Source organism: Ochotona princeps, chromosome 2 (assembly GCF_030435755.1).
Source record: "Ochotona princeps isolate mOchPri1 chromosome 2, mOchPri1.hap1, whole genome shotgun sequence".
Taxonomy (NCBI): domain Eukaryota; kingdom Metazoa; phylum Chordata; class Mammalia; order Lagomorpha; family Ochotonidae; genus Ochotona; species Ochotona princeps.
Genome location: NC_080833.1, coordinates 321,585 through 336,570, shown reverse-complemented (window position 1 = coordinate 336,570; position 14,986 = coordinate 321,585). Strand labels below are relative to the sequence as shown.

Genomic DNA, 14,986 nt, shown 5'->3' with positions numbered 1-14,986 from the left:
CTTGGAGAGGTCTTAGGAAAAGCTGTTTCCTTTTACAAAGGCTCGTCTTTTTGCACTCAAAACTGAATACGCTGGGGAAGGGGGAGCTGGGGAGCCCCAGCCGTTTGCTCAGCACAGGGTCTGGGCAGGGTCCAGGGTTCCAGATCCATTTTCCTGCCTCGGGGAAGCAAGGCCAGTAGGGGGCTGGGCAACCCGGTAAGGGGGAGAGGTGGTGGCTGGGGAGGTGGGGAGTTCTGGCTCCTGGTCCTGCAGGGTTGGTGGCTGCAGCGGCAGAGCCACAGGGAAACTGGCCATGTAGAGGAGTCTGCCCAGGCGCCGGGCCACCTGTGGAGACACGGCCTCTGTGGGCCTCTGTGGGGTCCTGCCCATGGAAGGCAGGCAGGGCTGCCCTGGGCTCGCTGCACTCACCTGCGCCCGAATCTTGAGGGCGGGGCCTAGCTTCAGCCCCATGGTGGTCAGCAGGTGCTCCTCAGTCAGCAGTGGCAAGGTTTCCCCATCAATCCCTTGCTCGCGGAAGACCTGGGCAGGAGGAGGGATCAGGGTCAGCACCCAGAGAAGAGGGGCCCCCTGGGGCCAGGGACTGACCCTAGTGGCCCGCTTCTGCCTCTGGCACCCTCCATCAACAGTCCCGGGGGGTTCCCCTCACCCTGGCATACTCGCTGCAGCCAGAGAGGCCCTCGACAAAGCTGCACACGTCTTCCACGGTCCACTTGCTGACGTCCTCAGAGGTGGTGGCCTCGTCCCCCTCCATACAGAGGCTCCCCATGGCGCCTGTGAGAGGGGATGCAGTGTTTTGTGGCTCTGGCAGGCTCAGCCACCCTCCTCCTTGCTTCAACACTGACGTGGATAGACTGACTCCCTTTATGAAAGGCCCAGGGTAGATCTGGGCTGCCCACCTGTGTGGAAGTAGGGGAAGCCCAAGGGTAGCGCTGGCCCCGAGAACAGCCCTCTCCCCTCTGCGCCAATCCTTCCGGCTACGGCCTGGCCCGCGGAGGAGCCCGGGGCGCTGGCGGCCTCCGAGTCCTCATCTGGGTCCCTGGGGGGCTCATCCTCGGACCCGTCTCGAGCCCAGAGTCTAGCCCCTGAGGCGTCCTTGGGCTCGCTGGACTTGGGAGCAGCGAGACCCGAGCCTCCCTTCCGGGGAGCGCGGCGAACAGGCTCCCGGGTGGGGCTGGGGGGCCCGGGGCCCGGGGGCCCCTGGGGGGGCAGGGCGAGCAGCGGTGCAGCGCTGTGCTTCAGCACCAGCAGCGCCCCGCGCCGCTGCAGCTCGTCGGCGCCGTCTGGGGTGCGCAGCGCGGCCTCGGCCGCCAGCAGCTCCGGCCGGGGCGCGCCCTCCAGCTCCTGGTGCCGGAGCAGATCCGCGGACACCTCCAGCCTGGGCGAGACGGCAGGCGTTGGGTCAACGGGGCGGGCCACACCCCCACCCTCCGCCCGCCCTCCGTACCTACCGGGCCAGGCTTTGCTTCCGTAGCAGCTCCTGCTGCCGCGCGAGCACGTCTGCCTGGGCGGGAGGCAGGAAGCCGTAGCCTAGAGGCAAGGGGGACAGGCCGCCGGGCCCTGGGAGCTCGTCCCGCGCCCCCCCCTCGGCTCCAACCCCTCCCCGTACAGGACGCGCCCTCCTCACCTGGGTTCTGGCACAGAGCCGAGGGCACCCCCAAAAAGGGGGGCCTGAGGTGCGGGCCCAGGGCGATGTGAGGGGCATTCTGGGGTGACAGCAAGGGGGGCGGCGGCGGCAGCTCCCTGTGGACGCGGGGCGGTCAGCGGCCGCGCCCGCCCCCCGCCGCCTGCGCTAATTGCCGGCCCCGCGGGCGGGCGGAGCGGCTCGTGGCGGCTCCGGGTCGCTCCCCGCCCCCGCCGGCGGCGCCAATTAATCTCGGCGGCGGCGCGGAGGCGCTGGCCCGGCGGGCGGCGGCGGCTGCAGCGGTAATTAGCGCCTGGTCCCCGCCGGCCGGGCCGGGGGGCGGCAGGAGGCCGAGGCCCGGCCGAGCCCTCGGTCTCCCGGGGTCTCCTGCCTGGATGAGCCCGGGAGCATGTCTGCCGCTGCAGCGGCTTCCCTTCCCCAGCTCCAGAGTCCTCGGGGCCGACCCGTCTCGGCTTCCAGGCTTCGAGCCGCGCTCCCTCTCCGGAGTCTTCCCCTCGGCCTCACCCAGCGAGGTGGGGCGCAGCGCCCAAATTCGGCGGCTTCCCCTGCCTCGCCCATTCCGCCCGCCCGGCCGGTAGCAGAGCAAAGTGGGGCGGTGGCTGGCGGGGTGTCGAGGTCAGCTGCAGCCCCACCCCGGTACCTGTCGGAGAAGGACAGGGCAGCAGCGGGGGCGGTGCCCTCCCGGTGCGCAGCGAGGCCCTGCTTCCGGCGCTGGCCCGCGGGGGATGAAGGCAGGTGGACGTCCAGGCCGCTGGGACTCCTCAGGGCTGCAGCGGCCACCTCCTGCCGAACTCTCAGGAGATCTGAGGGCGGGAGGGGGGAGCAGCAGTGACCCGGAGGCGGGGCTCCCCAGGGACCCCAACGAGAGAAAACGTGGCTGGGGGGGCGCTCTGGGTCCCAAGGAACAGGTCAGCCTGTTGGGCATGGGGTATCCCGAGCTACACTGCCCCCTCTGGGCCCGAAGAGGGGCTGTGCAGAGGCGGGGCTTGCCGGGAGCCGAGCCCGGAGCGCCCAGGACTCCCGGCCGAGTCCTGGGGGGAGCCGGCGTGTGGGACCCGCGGCCCGGCTCCGTCGCACTCAGGCCGGCGCGCAACCCCCGCCCGCCAGTCCCGCCGCCGCCTGTTTATAAATTAATTACCCAAGCAGCGGAGGTGGGTCCTGCCCCGGGCCGGCTGCCAGCCCGCGGAGCCCGGCCGGCGCGGCCGCCCGCATCGATCCCAGCGGGGCCCCCGCCCGGCGGCAGTGGTTATTTACAGCCGGCTCCGCGGCGGGGGCGGCGGCGCGGGCGGTGATGGACAGCCGGCTCGGCGCGCGGCTCCCCGGCGGCCGCGCCCCCTCCCCCGCACAGCCCGGCGAGCCGGCCCCAGGCAGGGCAGGCAAAGCAATTAAAAAGGAAGATTTTTAAATTATTAACATTTGGTGAATTATTCAGGCTCTTGGTGCCTGAGTTGCCCTGGGGGACAGAGCCTCGTGAAAGGAGAGGAAGTTCTGCCCCCTCCCCACCTAGCCAGAGAGCCCCCCTTCCCCCAGCGCGGAGCTAGGGCTGTGAGGCCTGGAACATGCAGGAGGTGTGGGATGGGGGCCCAAGGGCAACGCCCCCAGCTCGGCGGGGCGTCCTGCCCCCCCCCCCGAGGGTCGGGGTCCTCTTAGGGTGTGACCCTAGTGGTTGAGCACAGCCTCCACCGTGGCCTCACAGAATCTCTTCTGGACTGGACGCGGTGTGGGGGGGGGGGGGGCTGGGGACAAGGGACCCTCTGGGGGGGTTGGGAGACACATACCGTGGCTGGGGAGACCCAAGTGGTAGAACCGCTGAGGGTCAGCCTCGCTCAGGGCGGACATGAGGCGGCGGTAGTGGTCCTCCGGGGCCATGCTGGGCCCCAGCTCTGGCAGCAGCAGGGCCTCTGGGGAGGCAGGGGTGAGTGGCGCCCCTTCTTACCACCTGTCACCCTGCTGGCCACCTGCCCCCTCCCAACCCCGACCCTCCCCCACCTGGAGGGGAGGAGCCTCGGGCCTTCTTCTCAGAGGAGCAGTCACTGCTGATGTGAGGGGAGCGGCCCACCCTCTTGCCCAGCAGGTCACCTGTGCAGGGCAGAGAGAGACTGAATGACGGCAGACTCCCACGGGGCCCTGGCACAGTGGGCAACCCTGGCCGACCCTGGGTGCCACTGAAACCAGATTCCTGGGTGGCTCCGCAGGTGCCCTGGGCCAGCCAGGGCTGGCGGGAAACTCAGTTCTCTTCAGGGCTGCTGGAGAAGAGTCAGGTGGGGAGTTGGAAACGCACCCTAACCCTCTCCCTGCACCCAGAGACCCCTCTTCTCTGTCCAGGGCTGCCAGCCAGGACTTCCCCTGGCTGTCACCCACCTACCCATTTGCTGAACAAGCTTCTGAGGGAGCCTGAGCAACCTTAGCTTGCACCGCCCTGGTGTGCAAAGCCACATAAACCGAACTTAGGTCCCAGGCCACGCCCCTGACGTCCAGAACCATGCCTGGAGTCCGTCCACCTGTGCCCAGCTCAGCCCTGGACCGACTCCACTGCTGGCCTCCAGACCTCACACCCTCTGAGGGCTGTGAAGAGCAGCTGCCTGTGTGGCCCAAGCCCACCGTGGCTCCCACACACAGGGGTTTGCAAACTGGACCCCTTCTGGCAGCCCTGCCATGGGTCCCACAACCCAGTTCCTCTTCGTGTTCCCTTAATCTGTCATTTTTATCAGGCGGGGAAGCGCCGCTGTAGAGAGCCCAATCAATCTGCACATTACAGCTGACAGAATGGTGCTAATAACTTATTGATCTCAGCCCCTCACAGCCCTGGTCCTGGGGTCCCTGCCTCTGTGATGGCTCAGGGCAGGTGGAGCAGCTGGCGGGTGGGGACCGGAGCTGCCCAGGGGCCCTGGGGAGGCCAAAGTGGGCCCTCAGCTCCAGGCACCATAGAGTGGCGGGTGGGAGGAGCCAGGGCTGATCCAGCTTGGCTGTGCTTCATGCCGGCTGCCCACACTCAGACATTTGCACAACCCTCAGGGTCAGCACCACTGTCTGCCACAGCGGAAAATACCCCTCCCCTTCTCTTTCCATTGGGGGTTGGGGGCTTCCTGTCTGTCTCTGTCCCTGGAAAACCTGAGGTAGATGTAGCTGGAAGAGGTGGCATGGGGGCGGGGCAGTCACATCGGGGCACTGCCCAGTAGCACACACCGATGTACCACAGACACATGGAGGTGGCAAGCAGTCCCACCTTTCCAGTCCTGGACCTGAAAAACTGTGGTCCAGTGACAAATATCTGTGTGTAGGGTGGATAATGGGTGGGGGTGTGTATGTATGTGACATGCACCTGGTGAGTCATCCTTGCGGGGGGCACACATGTGCGTGTATGTGACATGCGTATAGCACAGGAACACCTTGACACACACTGTGAGCCTTGCAGCGTGTGGGAGCAGGTCCGCACGCCTGTGTGCACACGCACTCGCATACCTCGCGTACCTGAGCGGGTCTCCACGTGTATAGGCTGCAGGGATTTGGGGCGGGGGGAGGGCCTGCAGCTCAGAATATCTCAATCATGTGTGGCTCTCCTGGCTCACGATCGATGGGGCAATTAGATTTTATCAGCTGCCTGCTCAGCGGCCTCTACACGGCTCCACCCACAAAGACCTTTCCAGCACCCAGGAGAACCCTGGTGGGGGTGCTCAGGGATCCTGCCTGGTATTGGGTTCCACCATGCCCTGTCCCTCAGTGGAAGCTTAGCTGTGCCCCCTTCCAGTGCCTGCTGCCCCCTAGGAGCTGCCTCTGCTGGGGCTCCTGGACTTGTCCTGCCCAGCCCCCACAGGCTCAGGCTGCACCCCCTCCCGGGTGCTGCAGCCTGGTAGAAAGATCAGGCGGGCTTTTACCAGGAGGTGGATGTGGGGAAGGCACCTGCCCACTTGAGCCTTTGCGGGAGGGGGGACACCAAGGAGAGGGCAGCAGCTCCAAGCCCACCCCAGCCACTGCCCCGCTGGCCTGGCCCGGATTAACACAATTACCATCACAGGGAGCCCCAGGGGACAGCCAGCCCCACACCTCCCCTTCGCCTCCGCCAGCCTCCATGGCAGCCAGCCAGGGTGGTCGGAGCTTCAGAGCAGACACAGAGAGGGCAGGCTGCTCTTGCACTAGCCCACGAGACACGGGGCCCTCACCTGCGGGTCCCAGACCGAGCTCCAGGCTGCCTCTCTGGAAGTCACAGCGGCTCTGATGCTCGGGCATCACGAGGTGGCGGCTGTGGTGCACGCTGGAGATGAGGGCGGGGAGGCTGCTGTCTTGGCTGCAGGGGAGAGGGGCAGCTCTGAGACCACTTGGGCCTGGTCAGGCAGACCGGGACCAGACCTCCATATTCTGAGGCTGGGCCCAGGTCCTGCAGGGGCTAGATGGGGGGGCTCAGGTGGTACCCCCCACCAGCCAGGATGTGAAATTCATGCACATTTAATTCTTTTCTCCCCAGTTTCTCTTCTTCCTGCTGAGTCAGCTGGACCCTGGATTCTCTTGAGATGGGAGGGGTAGGCAGTTGCTGCATTTTGGCCTCCTCCTTGGGAGGACACAGCCAGCAGGGACTCAAGCAGCGACTGGCAGGTGTCTGCCTTGGCCTACCTGTCCCCAAGCAGCCTCCTTAGCGACGCTGATATCCTGTGGAGCGTCAGACAGTGACCTGGACATGGACCCTAAACCTCATTAAATAGCACCCGGCTCCCAGCCACCCCTGCCTGGGGCTTGCCAAGCCAGGCTAATCCAGGGCAGTCCCTAAGCAGATCAGTTTCAGCACCAAAGACTCCTCCAGCGCCTCCCAGGACGCAGCTGCACTCCCCACCTCCACTCCCCTGCGGAGGACACTCCCCTCCATGCAGGCTGGAGGCACCTGAGAGTAAGCCATTTATGGGATTAAGTGGCCCTGGCCTCACCCCTCAGCCTTTTCCACGAGGGAGCTCAGGGCAGGCCTGGGATCAGGGCCAGAGCTACTAAAGACCCTCCCAGAAGCCCTCTCTGCCATCCCTAATGTCTGTAGGAGGTGAACTGGCCAAGGCAGTCCATTCTCTCATCCCCTCTGTCCCACTGTGGCCACCACAGGCTCATCCCCTTCCTGGGAAGCACTTAGGAGCCTTGGAAGGTGGTGGTGTCCTCCACATCCTTGGCTTCTGCCTTGAAGTTTGTGTGCTGGCTTGGTCACCCAGCCACTCAGGGATCAAACTGCTGGCTTCGCTCAAAGAACCACAGAGGGGCTGGTGTTGGGTGGGGTACCCGTGCCAACTGATGCTGGTCTGCTGATGCTATGCACCCTGGGAAGGCAGCAGCAGTGGCCCACGTCCTTAGGCCCATCAGCCACGGGGAGACCCAGCTTGGCCCTGGCCCAGCCCTGGCTGTTATAGGCATTGGAGAGTGAGCAGGTGAGATGGAGAGCTCTCTTTGTCTTTCATAAGCAAACAGCGACCACCATAAGGTAAGGGTCTCGCAGGAATGAAACTACCCATACCCGAAGCACTCGGGCTGGAGGGAACTGTGCAGCAGGTGACGGAGGGAGAGCTGGGGGGTGGACAGTTGGAGAAATGCAGGAAGGGACAGAGACTCTTTATGCACTGCCTCACCCTGGCTCCCACAGCCTGATGTCTAGCCCTTGCCCAGACCCTGTGACCAGGGGTGCAGGCAGGCCCCTTGCAAAGCCAGCCAGAGAGGGGGCAGCACCAGCTCACGCCCCCTCACCAGCCCTCCATGGTCATGCTGGCCACAAACCCTGCTGTGCCTGTCAGCATCTGCATGATCTTCCCTGCCGTCACCCCTTGCGAAAGGCCCACAAAGCGTCATCAGTGCCCATGACAGCTCACGCACATCACCAATGGAGCCGGCAACTCCAAAACGGGCAAGTTCCTGTGAAGATGCTTGTATTGCAGTGTGGTTCCAGGACCCAGGCAGCCAGGACCAGCCCCACCTGAGCGCAGCAGATGCTGAGCAGGGCCTGGCCCCTCACAGCCCTGCTGCCAGATGCCTTCCATCTGCCCACGGGTACTTCTTGTGTCCCCATACAGAAACACAGCCTTGCTGCCCAAAGGCCATGGCTGGGCTGCCTGTGGACTGACCAACCCTGCCCCTCTGAGCCAGGACCCTGCCCCCTGCCCAGCTGCTCCAAAACGACTTTTTCTAAATGCGGCTGCGAGGTCATTCTCTTGCTGAAGAACCAGTGGATGGCAACGTGCAACAGAATCAGCGCCCAGGGCCCTGAAGCTGCCCTCCTGCCTGGCCACGTCCCTGCCCCCGTTCCCCACAGCTCAGCCGACAGCCTCCCGCCCTTCACACATCCCTGCCCTGACCTTGGGAGGGTGTCTGTGAGGGCAGGAGAGGGAGACACAGTCACATCTTCAAGTGACTAGGCTGAATTGGCAGGCCCTCCTGGGAAGGGGCCCAGGGTCCTGCTCCAGGGTGTGGCACCGCACCCAGAGCACCTCAGTGTCCAGCACACCCAAAACTGGCAAGGGCTCGGCTGCCCAGCGGGGCAGCACTCCTACCTGCAGGAGGTCTCTCGGAAGGAGATGTTCACGTCCCAGTGTGTGTGGACTCTGCTGGGAGAGCAGCAGTTCAGTGTGGGCGCCTGGGCAGTGCAGGCTGCAGGGCTGATGCCCAGACTGGGCATAGACAGGCCTGTCTCTGGCTTCCTGCTGGGCTGGCAGTCCAGGGCGGTGAAGAGGGCAGTGTCTCCAGGAAGGCCCTGGGTGCTGCGGCCAACCCCCGCCCCCGCCTCAGCTCAGAGCGGTGCTGAGCCCTGCTAAGGTGGGGCTGCGTGTTCTCCCCACTGCACTCAGAATTCCTGGCTGCTGGTCTGCTCTGGCCAGGCCGGTTAGAGTGATCCCAAGATCCTCACATCAGCCAGCGGTGTGCAGCTCCCTGGCCCCCATGGGTGACCGCTGCCCGGGGGAGGGAGGGGACACAAGTAGTAGCCATGCCCCCAGCAGAACCCCAGAGAGAAGACCCTAAATAGGAATGGGCAGCAGTCAGGCCCTCATAGGCATCTTTGGGGGCTGAGAGACGTCCTCCAGGCCCAATCCCCAGGGTTCCCTGAGCCTGGGGGCGGGGTGCCACTCACGGGGGCTGTGGAGAGGAAGTGGGATGGGGTGGGCAGCCCTGAGCCCTCTGGACTACGCTGAGTGGGTGCAAGTACCTTCTCTTCATGATATGGACATGGGGGTCATCTTCCTGCTTCAAGCCTGGCCGACGCCCACAGGCCGGGCCACTGCCATCACTGTCCCCATCGCTGGCAGAGAAGCTGGGGTTCCGCTCCTTTTTGAGGACCCGTGTTGCCGTTAGAGTTGCTGTCCTCTTGTCTGCCAGCCGTCCCCGGTTCTGGTGGGGGGAGAGGTAGGTGGCTCTACACCCCAGGCCGTCCCATGTCCCTTCCCCCTCTGGCAGGGCACAGGTGTGCAGCAGCCCTTGGGGGCAACCCGAGAACATGTAGGCACTGCCACGACCCCTGTTCCTCCACCCTACCCACAGCACAAGGGGCTCGGAGAGACCAAACCAGCCCAGGGATGGCACATCTGTCAGGGCCCCTCCTCACATGGCCTGACCTGTACCCCTGACCCTGGATGGGCCCCAGAAGACTCCATCCCACTTCCTCTCCACAGCCCCCGTGAGTGGCACCCCGCCCCCAGGCTCAGGGAACCCTGGGGGTCGGGCCTAGAGGACGTCTGTCAGCCCCCAAAGGTGCCTATCAGGGCCTGACTGCTGTCCACCGCATCCTGTGGGAACATGTGTGTAGGCAAAGCTGCAGAGGCCAGCTCAGGGCACCCCAGGGCCTGCTCCAACTTCTGACTGGACCAGTTGGGCCCTTGCCAGTCACAGGGCTGGGTCGCTGGGGTCACTGCGCAGCCCAGACCCTGGGCCCCTGTCCTCTTCATGCACTGTGAGTGCAGATGGCAGGGGTGTCTGTGTGTACAGGCGGCAGGGGTACCTGCTGGGATTAGATGCCTGGCATGCCTGTGTAGGTATAGACGCCTAAGGGTCCTGTGTGGGTGTAAATGGCCGGACATCCTGTGTGGGTTCAGGTGGCTAGTGTCCTGTGTAGGTATAGTGGACTGGGGTGCCTGTGTGGGTGTGGCGGACTGGGGTATCTTCTGGCCATACCCCTATGCTGTTTCAGCATCTGTGAGTTCCACTACCTCTGGGGGAAAATGTTGGGGTCTCCTAGTCTACAGGACAAAGGTTTGTGTCTCCTGGCACAATGCCAACTCAGGAAAGCACTCAAACCCCGTCACAGGCTTGGCTGCTCCTCTCACCACATCCACGGGCCTGAGGAGGGGGTGTCTGGGAGCCCTGTCTGCATTGACTCTGGACTCCACCCGACCAAGGGCCTGTGAACTTGGAAGCTACCCCAACTGGGTCTCCCCACGAACACCGAGTCCTCCCTCAGCCACACTGGGTGGGTTGGAACAAGCAGTTCTGGTGCAGCCTGAGCCTGCAGCTCAAGGGGGTCCCACTGGGTGGCCGGGGCACAGGCAGGCCACGGTGCAGCGACAGCTGTGCCTCAGTTACTGCTGGAAAGTTACTATGGCCTGCCCTGGACCCAGCCTGGGACCTCCACGCCAGCTCCTCACTCTGTGCTGGTTGAGTACAGGACCCAGGCAAACACCAGCCTCCACCCTGGGAGGTGCAGAGCTGAGCAGAGCCCCCTAAAGTGCGCGTGGAGCTTCCCCAACCTGGGGAGGGCAGGGGCGTGGTACAACCGTTCCCCAGCACCAGCTGTTGAACACAATGTGGAAATGGACAGGGGACTTGGGGTATGCTAGCCTATGTCAGACCATGTGTTTATGTGTTAGCCTGTGTTAAACTGTATATGGCTAGCCATGTCAAACTGTGTATGTTAGCTGGTGTCAGACTGTGCATGTGTTAGTCCATATCATCTGTGTGGGTGGCCACGCCTGACTCACATGCTGTGCGTCTGCCTTGTCAGTCCTGTGGCTTCCCAGCCTGCCCAGGCCACCTGCTCCTGGGTCCTGTTTGGCCCACCTTGTCCCCTGCCTCCTCTTCTACCCTTCCTGACAAGGCACAGGGCTGCCCGCCTCCCGGGAGGGGCTCTAAATGGGTGCTCACTAGAAAACTCTTTAGAGCCACCTGTGCAGGTCCGGATCCCACCTGTTTCCCAGCCCACTGGCCACATGGTCTGAACCCAGTTGTGTCCGCAGGACTACAGGTGCAGGGTAGGGCCCCAGCACCCAGGCACACTCACAGTGATCCTGGCACCACCCGGAATGCAAACTCGGGCACTCAACGGGCACAGCCCAGAACCAGCTTGTGGGCCAGGCCCGATATCACCCAGGGAGAAGCTGGAGAACCAGGAACTGCTGCCAGGGCAGGCGGTGAAGCTGCCCCAAGGCCCCCAACCCCCAGTACAGCGTCTGAGCCCAGGCCCCACCCGGATTCCCTCCCCTGCACACCAAAGTTGGGTGACGCGCCTGCCACTCACCACCGGGGAAGAGATGCGGCAGCCGGGGCAGTCACAGATGGGGGGGTGCACCTGCAGGATGCCCTTGGACATCAGCGTCTTCAGACTTTTTCCTGGGACAAGAGCCACGCGGATCCTTTCACCTCGCGCGGGCGCCACCGCGTGAAACTCACCCAGACACTCCGCCTGCGTCCAACTTTGCAGCCGCCGCCCGCACCACCCTGCCTGGAACGAGGCTCTGAAACTCAAGTGCTGGGCTAGGGGTGGCCTCCTCCACGCCCTCGCGCTCCTCCTCCCACGCTCCACCCTCTCCAAGTCGGTCCCGCGGGAACCGGGAACCGGGTTCTGGAGCAGGTGAGCCTGGTCTTAAGGACCAGGATGTTGTCTGTCCCCGCGGCGGCGGGACCGTGAGCGCTCAACCCAAAGCCACCAGGTCCCTAACTTTCCAACTCCCCCACGGCGCGTCTCCGGCGCCTCCAGGTCGCTCTCTGGAACCAAGCGCCCTCAGGCGCGCAGGGGCAGCGCCGGCTCCGCGTGCGCCCCGCTGCCCCCACCTGCTCGCGTGTCGGGGCCGCAACTTGCACCCCGTGGTTCCCGCCCGAGCCCGTGGCTCCGCGCCCGGCGAGGCTCCCCCCCCCCCCGTCCCCCGAATTCCAGGGAACTTGCTTTGGGCCTCCAGGCCCCGGAATCTCGCCGAGAAAAAGCAGCGGAGAGGCCGGCGCGCCCGCAGTTACCCGCAGTTCCGGGGCGCTCTGCCCGAGTCCACCCGGCCAGCCCGACGAGGGCGGGGCCGGGGTGTCCCTGCGCCCAGTCCTGGGGTCGCAGCGCCCCCTCCGGGTCGCGGCCGAGGCTCCCAGGTGGCGGAGCGACGGGATCCGTAGCCGCGGGTGCCCAGGGGGGAGGGAGAGGGATGGAGAGCGCGAGCAAGCGAGACAGAGAAAGACGGACAGGGAGACAGAGAAAGAGAAAGGCGGCCGTCGCCCGCGCCCTCCCCGCACCTTTGTGGCGGATGCTGCGCTTCCAGTCCTTGGCCGTCTCGCGGCCGCTCACGAACTGGAACTCGTTGGGCGTGAGCCACTCGCCGCGGTGGCGGATGGACGGGCCCTTGCTGCCCTGGCAGAGTCTGCGCACGTAGAGCAGCGCGCGGTTGGCGCCGCACTCCACCTCGATGCACGGCTCCCCGTGGTCCAGCAGCGGCTGGAAGTCCGGCGGCAAGGCCGCCGAGGGGGCCGAGCGGCGCTCGACGGCCAGCGGGTCCCGGGGTAGGTGGAGGCGCGGGGCGGCCTCGTGCAGGCTGAGGTAGGCGCGCGGGGGGCGGAGCGGCGGCGCCAGCAGCGCCTCGTAGCCCGCAGCCGCGGCGGGCAGGGACGCGGCCGGGGGCAGGGCCGCCGCGCCGGGCAGCGGCGCCAGGTAGCTGGGCAGCGGCGGCAATGGCAGCGCGGCCAGGGCGGGGTGGAAGGCGGCCAGGGCGAGCGCGAGGTCCTCGCGGCCCGGGAGCTCCCTCTTGACCGCCGGCATGGCCCACAGCCCCGGCTCCCGGCTGCCGGCGCAACTTGCCGCGGTCCGGGCTGGAGTTGGGTGGCCGCGGCCGGGGAGGGAGACCCACACCCTGCCGGCTACCGCGCCCCGCACTGCCGCTCGGTGGGCTGGCGGAGCCCTGGCTGCATCGGGGGGCACCGCGGGGACGCGCGGGGTCCTGCGCCCGGCAGAGCCCGGCCGTGAAGAGTCGCCGAGTCGCCGCTCCCGCCCCGCTCGGGGGGCTCCCGCGCCCCCGCCCCGCCGCGCCCCCGCGTGCACTGGCGCGCGCCCGCCCGGCGGGGACTTGGAGACTCCGCCGCCGCCGCCGCCACAACTTGGCCCATTTAAACGGCCCCGGCGCTGCGGGCGGGCGCGGGCGCCGGCGGGGGGCGCGAGACGGCCGAGCGGGCGGCCGGGCCCTGGTGGCCAGCGTCGTGGGGCGCGTCTCAGAGGCCAGGGCGGCCGCTGCAGACCGACCCCGCGGATGTGACCCCAGCTGTGGCCGCACGCCTTGCCAACCACCGCCAGGAGGCCACCCGTGAGGGTCCACCGTGTGTCCACGGCCCGGGGACCACCGCCCTCGGGCAGCCCTCCATGTGGACAGTCACCCTGGGTGCGCGGCCCGGGGACCACTGCCCTCGGGCAGCCCTCCATGAGGACAGTCACCCTGGGTGCGCGGCCCGGGGACCACTGCCCTCGGGCAGCCCTCCATGTGGACAGCTGCACGGCCCGGGGACCACCGCCCTCAGGGGCAGCCCTCCGTGTGGACAGTCACCCTGGGTGCGCGGCCCGGGGACCACCGCCCTCGGGCAGCCCTCCGTGTGGACAGTCATCCTGGGTGCGCGGCCCGGGGACCACCGCCCTCAGGGGCAGCCCTCCGTGTGGACAGTCACCCTGGGTGCGCGGCCCGGGGACCACTGCCCTCAGGGGCAGCCCTCCGTGTGGACAGTCACCCTGGGTGCGCGGCCCGGGGACCACCGCCCTCGGGCAGCCCTCCGTGTGGACAGTCACCCTGGGTGCGCGGCCCGGGGACACCGCCCTCTAGCTGCACGACTACCTCCTCCACCACACGCTGCTCCCCAGGAGGGGCTGGGGGCTGCTCCGCCGGGTCGTGACCTCCCCCCCGCACTCCTGGGCCACTCTGCCCGGGTTTCGGGACTGGAAGCTGAGCCCTGGACGCGGGGGGCGGCCCTCCTCTGCGGCCCAGGCCCCGCCCCGCCCGCCGGTCTTGCGGCCGCGCGGTCGTTGCTCGCGGTCCCCCCCGCTCGGAGCCCTCGGCCGCCGGAGCCGCCGCCGGGAGGGGGAGGAGGGTCATAAATAACCGCGGGCGGCGGGCCGGCCTGCAGACAGTGACCCGAGACGTCCTGGGGGAGCCGCTGCCCCTGGCCGAGCTGCTCCAGCCTTGACCTGTTCGGAGCCCCTCTCCCATCAGTCAGTGGGGGCTGCAGAAAGAGGCAGAGGAGACCACAGGTGTGGCGTCAGGATCCCGCGTGGCTACCTGAGCTGCTGTGGGTGTGAGCGACTGGGACAGCGCACCTGTGTGCTCGCATGGATGTGCCCCGCCCCCAGGACACCTGTGTGTGCGTGGACAGGCTCAGCCCCAGCACGGGGAGCTTTCTGCATAACGGCAGGTGCCTGGTGCTGGCACACACTGAAACACCCACACAGGTGCATGCAACTTCATGCAGGACCTGTGCCCAAGTCAGACAGAAGAGCTGCAGGGGAACCTGGTGTCCATCTGTTGAGTACAAGGGCCAGGGCTCACACTGCTGGGCTTGGAAGGGTTAGCCTAGCAGGGGTCAGCTGTAAATCAGCTGGCCTCTCACACATTTCTGCCTGGTGGACGGGACCTCTGGGGGTGCGCTGCTAGGGAGGCCTGTGAGCACAAGGCTGCCTGAAGGCCACCCCCTCATCCCTGTCAGGAACCTGGCGGTCCACTCACCCTAACCTCTGCTTTAACCGGCTGGAACCAGGAGTGGAAAAGCAAGTGGTCTTTGATGCACGCAGGCGTGGGGCTTCCAGTGCGTAGACCATGGATTGTCTGTGCTGCCCTTGACCTGTAACCCCAAAACACATCCACTATGTCACACCCACAGCAACACACCAATCACACGCCCACAGTGATACACCCAGTGTCACACACCCACAGGATCACACCCAGTACCACACCAGTCACACACCCAGTACCACACCAATCACACACCCACAGTGTCACACCCCCACAGTGACATACCCACAGTGACACACCCACAGCAACACACCCAGTACCACACCAATCACACACCCACAGTGTCACACCCAGTACACCAATCACACACCCACAGTGACATACCCACAGTGATACACCCACAGCAACACACCCAGTACCACACCAATCACACACC

At 66.1% G+C, this 14,986-nt stretch overlaps 1 protein-coding gene across 2 annotated transcripts; it reads right to left on the bottom strand.

The window, feature by feature from the left end:
* Nucleotides 1-108: 108 nt before the first annotated feature.
* On the bottom strand, nt 109-12,918 carry SAMD11 (sterile alpha motif domain containing 11). Of its 2 annotated transcripts, XM_004599538.3 has the most exons (14): nt 12,083-12,918; nt 11,106-11,197; nt 8,805-8,986; nt 8,155-8,205; nt 5,803-5,927; nt 3,632-3,721; nt 3,421-3,543; nt 2,283-2,445; nt 1,625-1,740; nt 1,449-1,527; nt 897-1,375; nt 647-771; nt 409-519; nt 109-324 (listed from the first exon to the last, which is right to left on the bottom strand). In XM_004599538.3, exons 1-14 carry the CDS (start codon nt 12,600-12,602, stop codon nt 109-111), a joined length of 2,472 nt encoding a protein of 823 aa, XP_004599595.2. In that variant the 5' UTR covers nt 12,603-12,918. The 2 variants fall into 2 exon arrangements, with proteins under 2 accessions (XP_004599595.2, XP_058529981.1); XM_058673998.1 differs by lacking the exons at nt 11,106-11,197; nt 12,083-12,918 and having other exon boundaries at nt 8,155-8,309; nt 8,805-8,938.
* Between the last annotated feature and the right edge of the window lie 2,068 nt (nt 12,919-14,986).

Bases quoted from the DNA above. Each gene is read 5' to 3' on its own strand.
- SAMD11 (XM_004599538.3), bottom strand. From the start codon at position 12,602: ATGCCGGCGGTCAAGAGGGAGCTCCCGGGCCGCGAGGACCTCGCGCTC. The intron at 11,198-12,082 runs GTGCGGGGAGGG...CTCTTGTCCCAG, and splicing joins GCGCAGCATCCGCCACAAAG to GAAAAAGTCTGAAGACGCTG. The intron at 3,722-5,802 runs GTGAGGGCCCCG...TGCCCTGCACAG, and splicing joins GCTCGGTCTGGGACCCGCAG to GTGACCTGCTGGGCAAGAGG.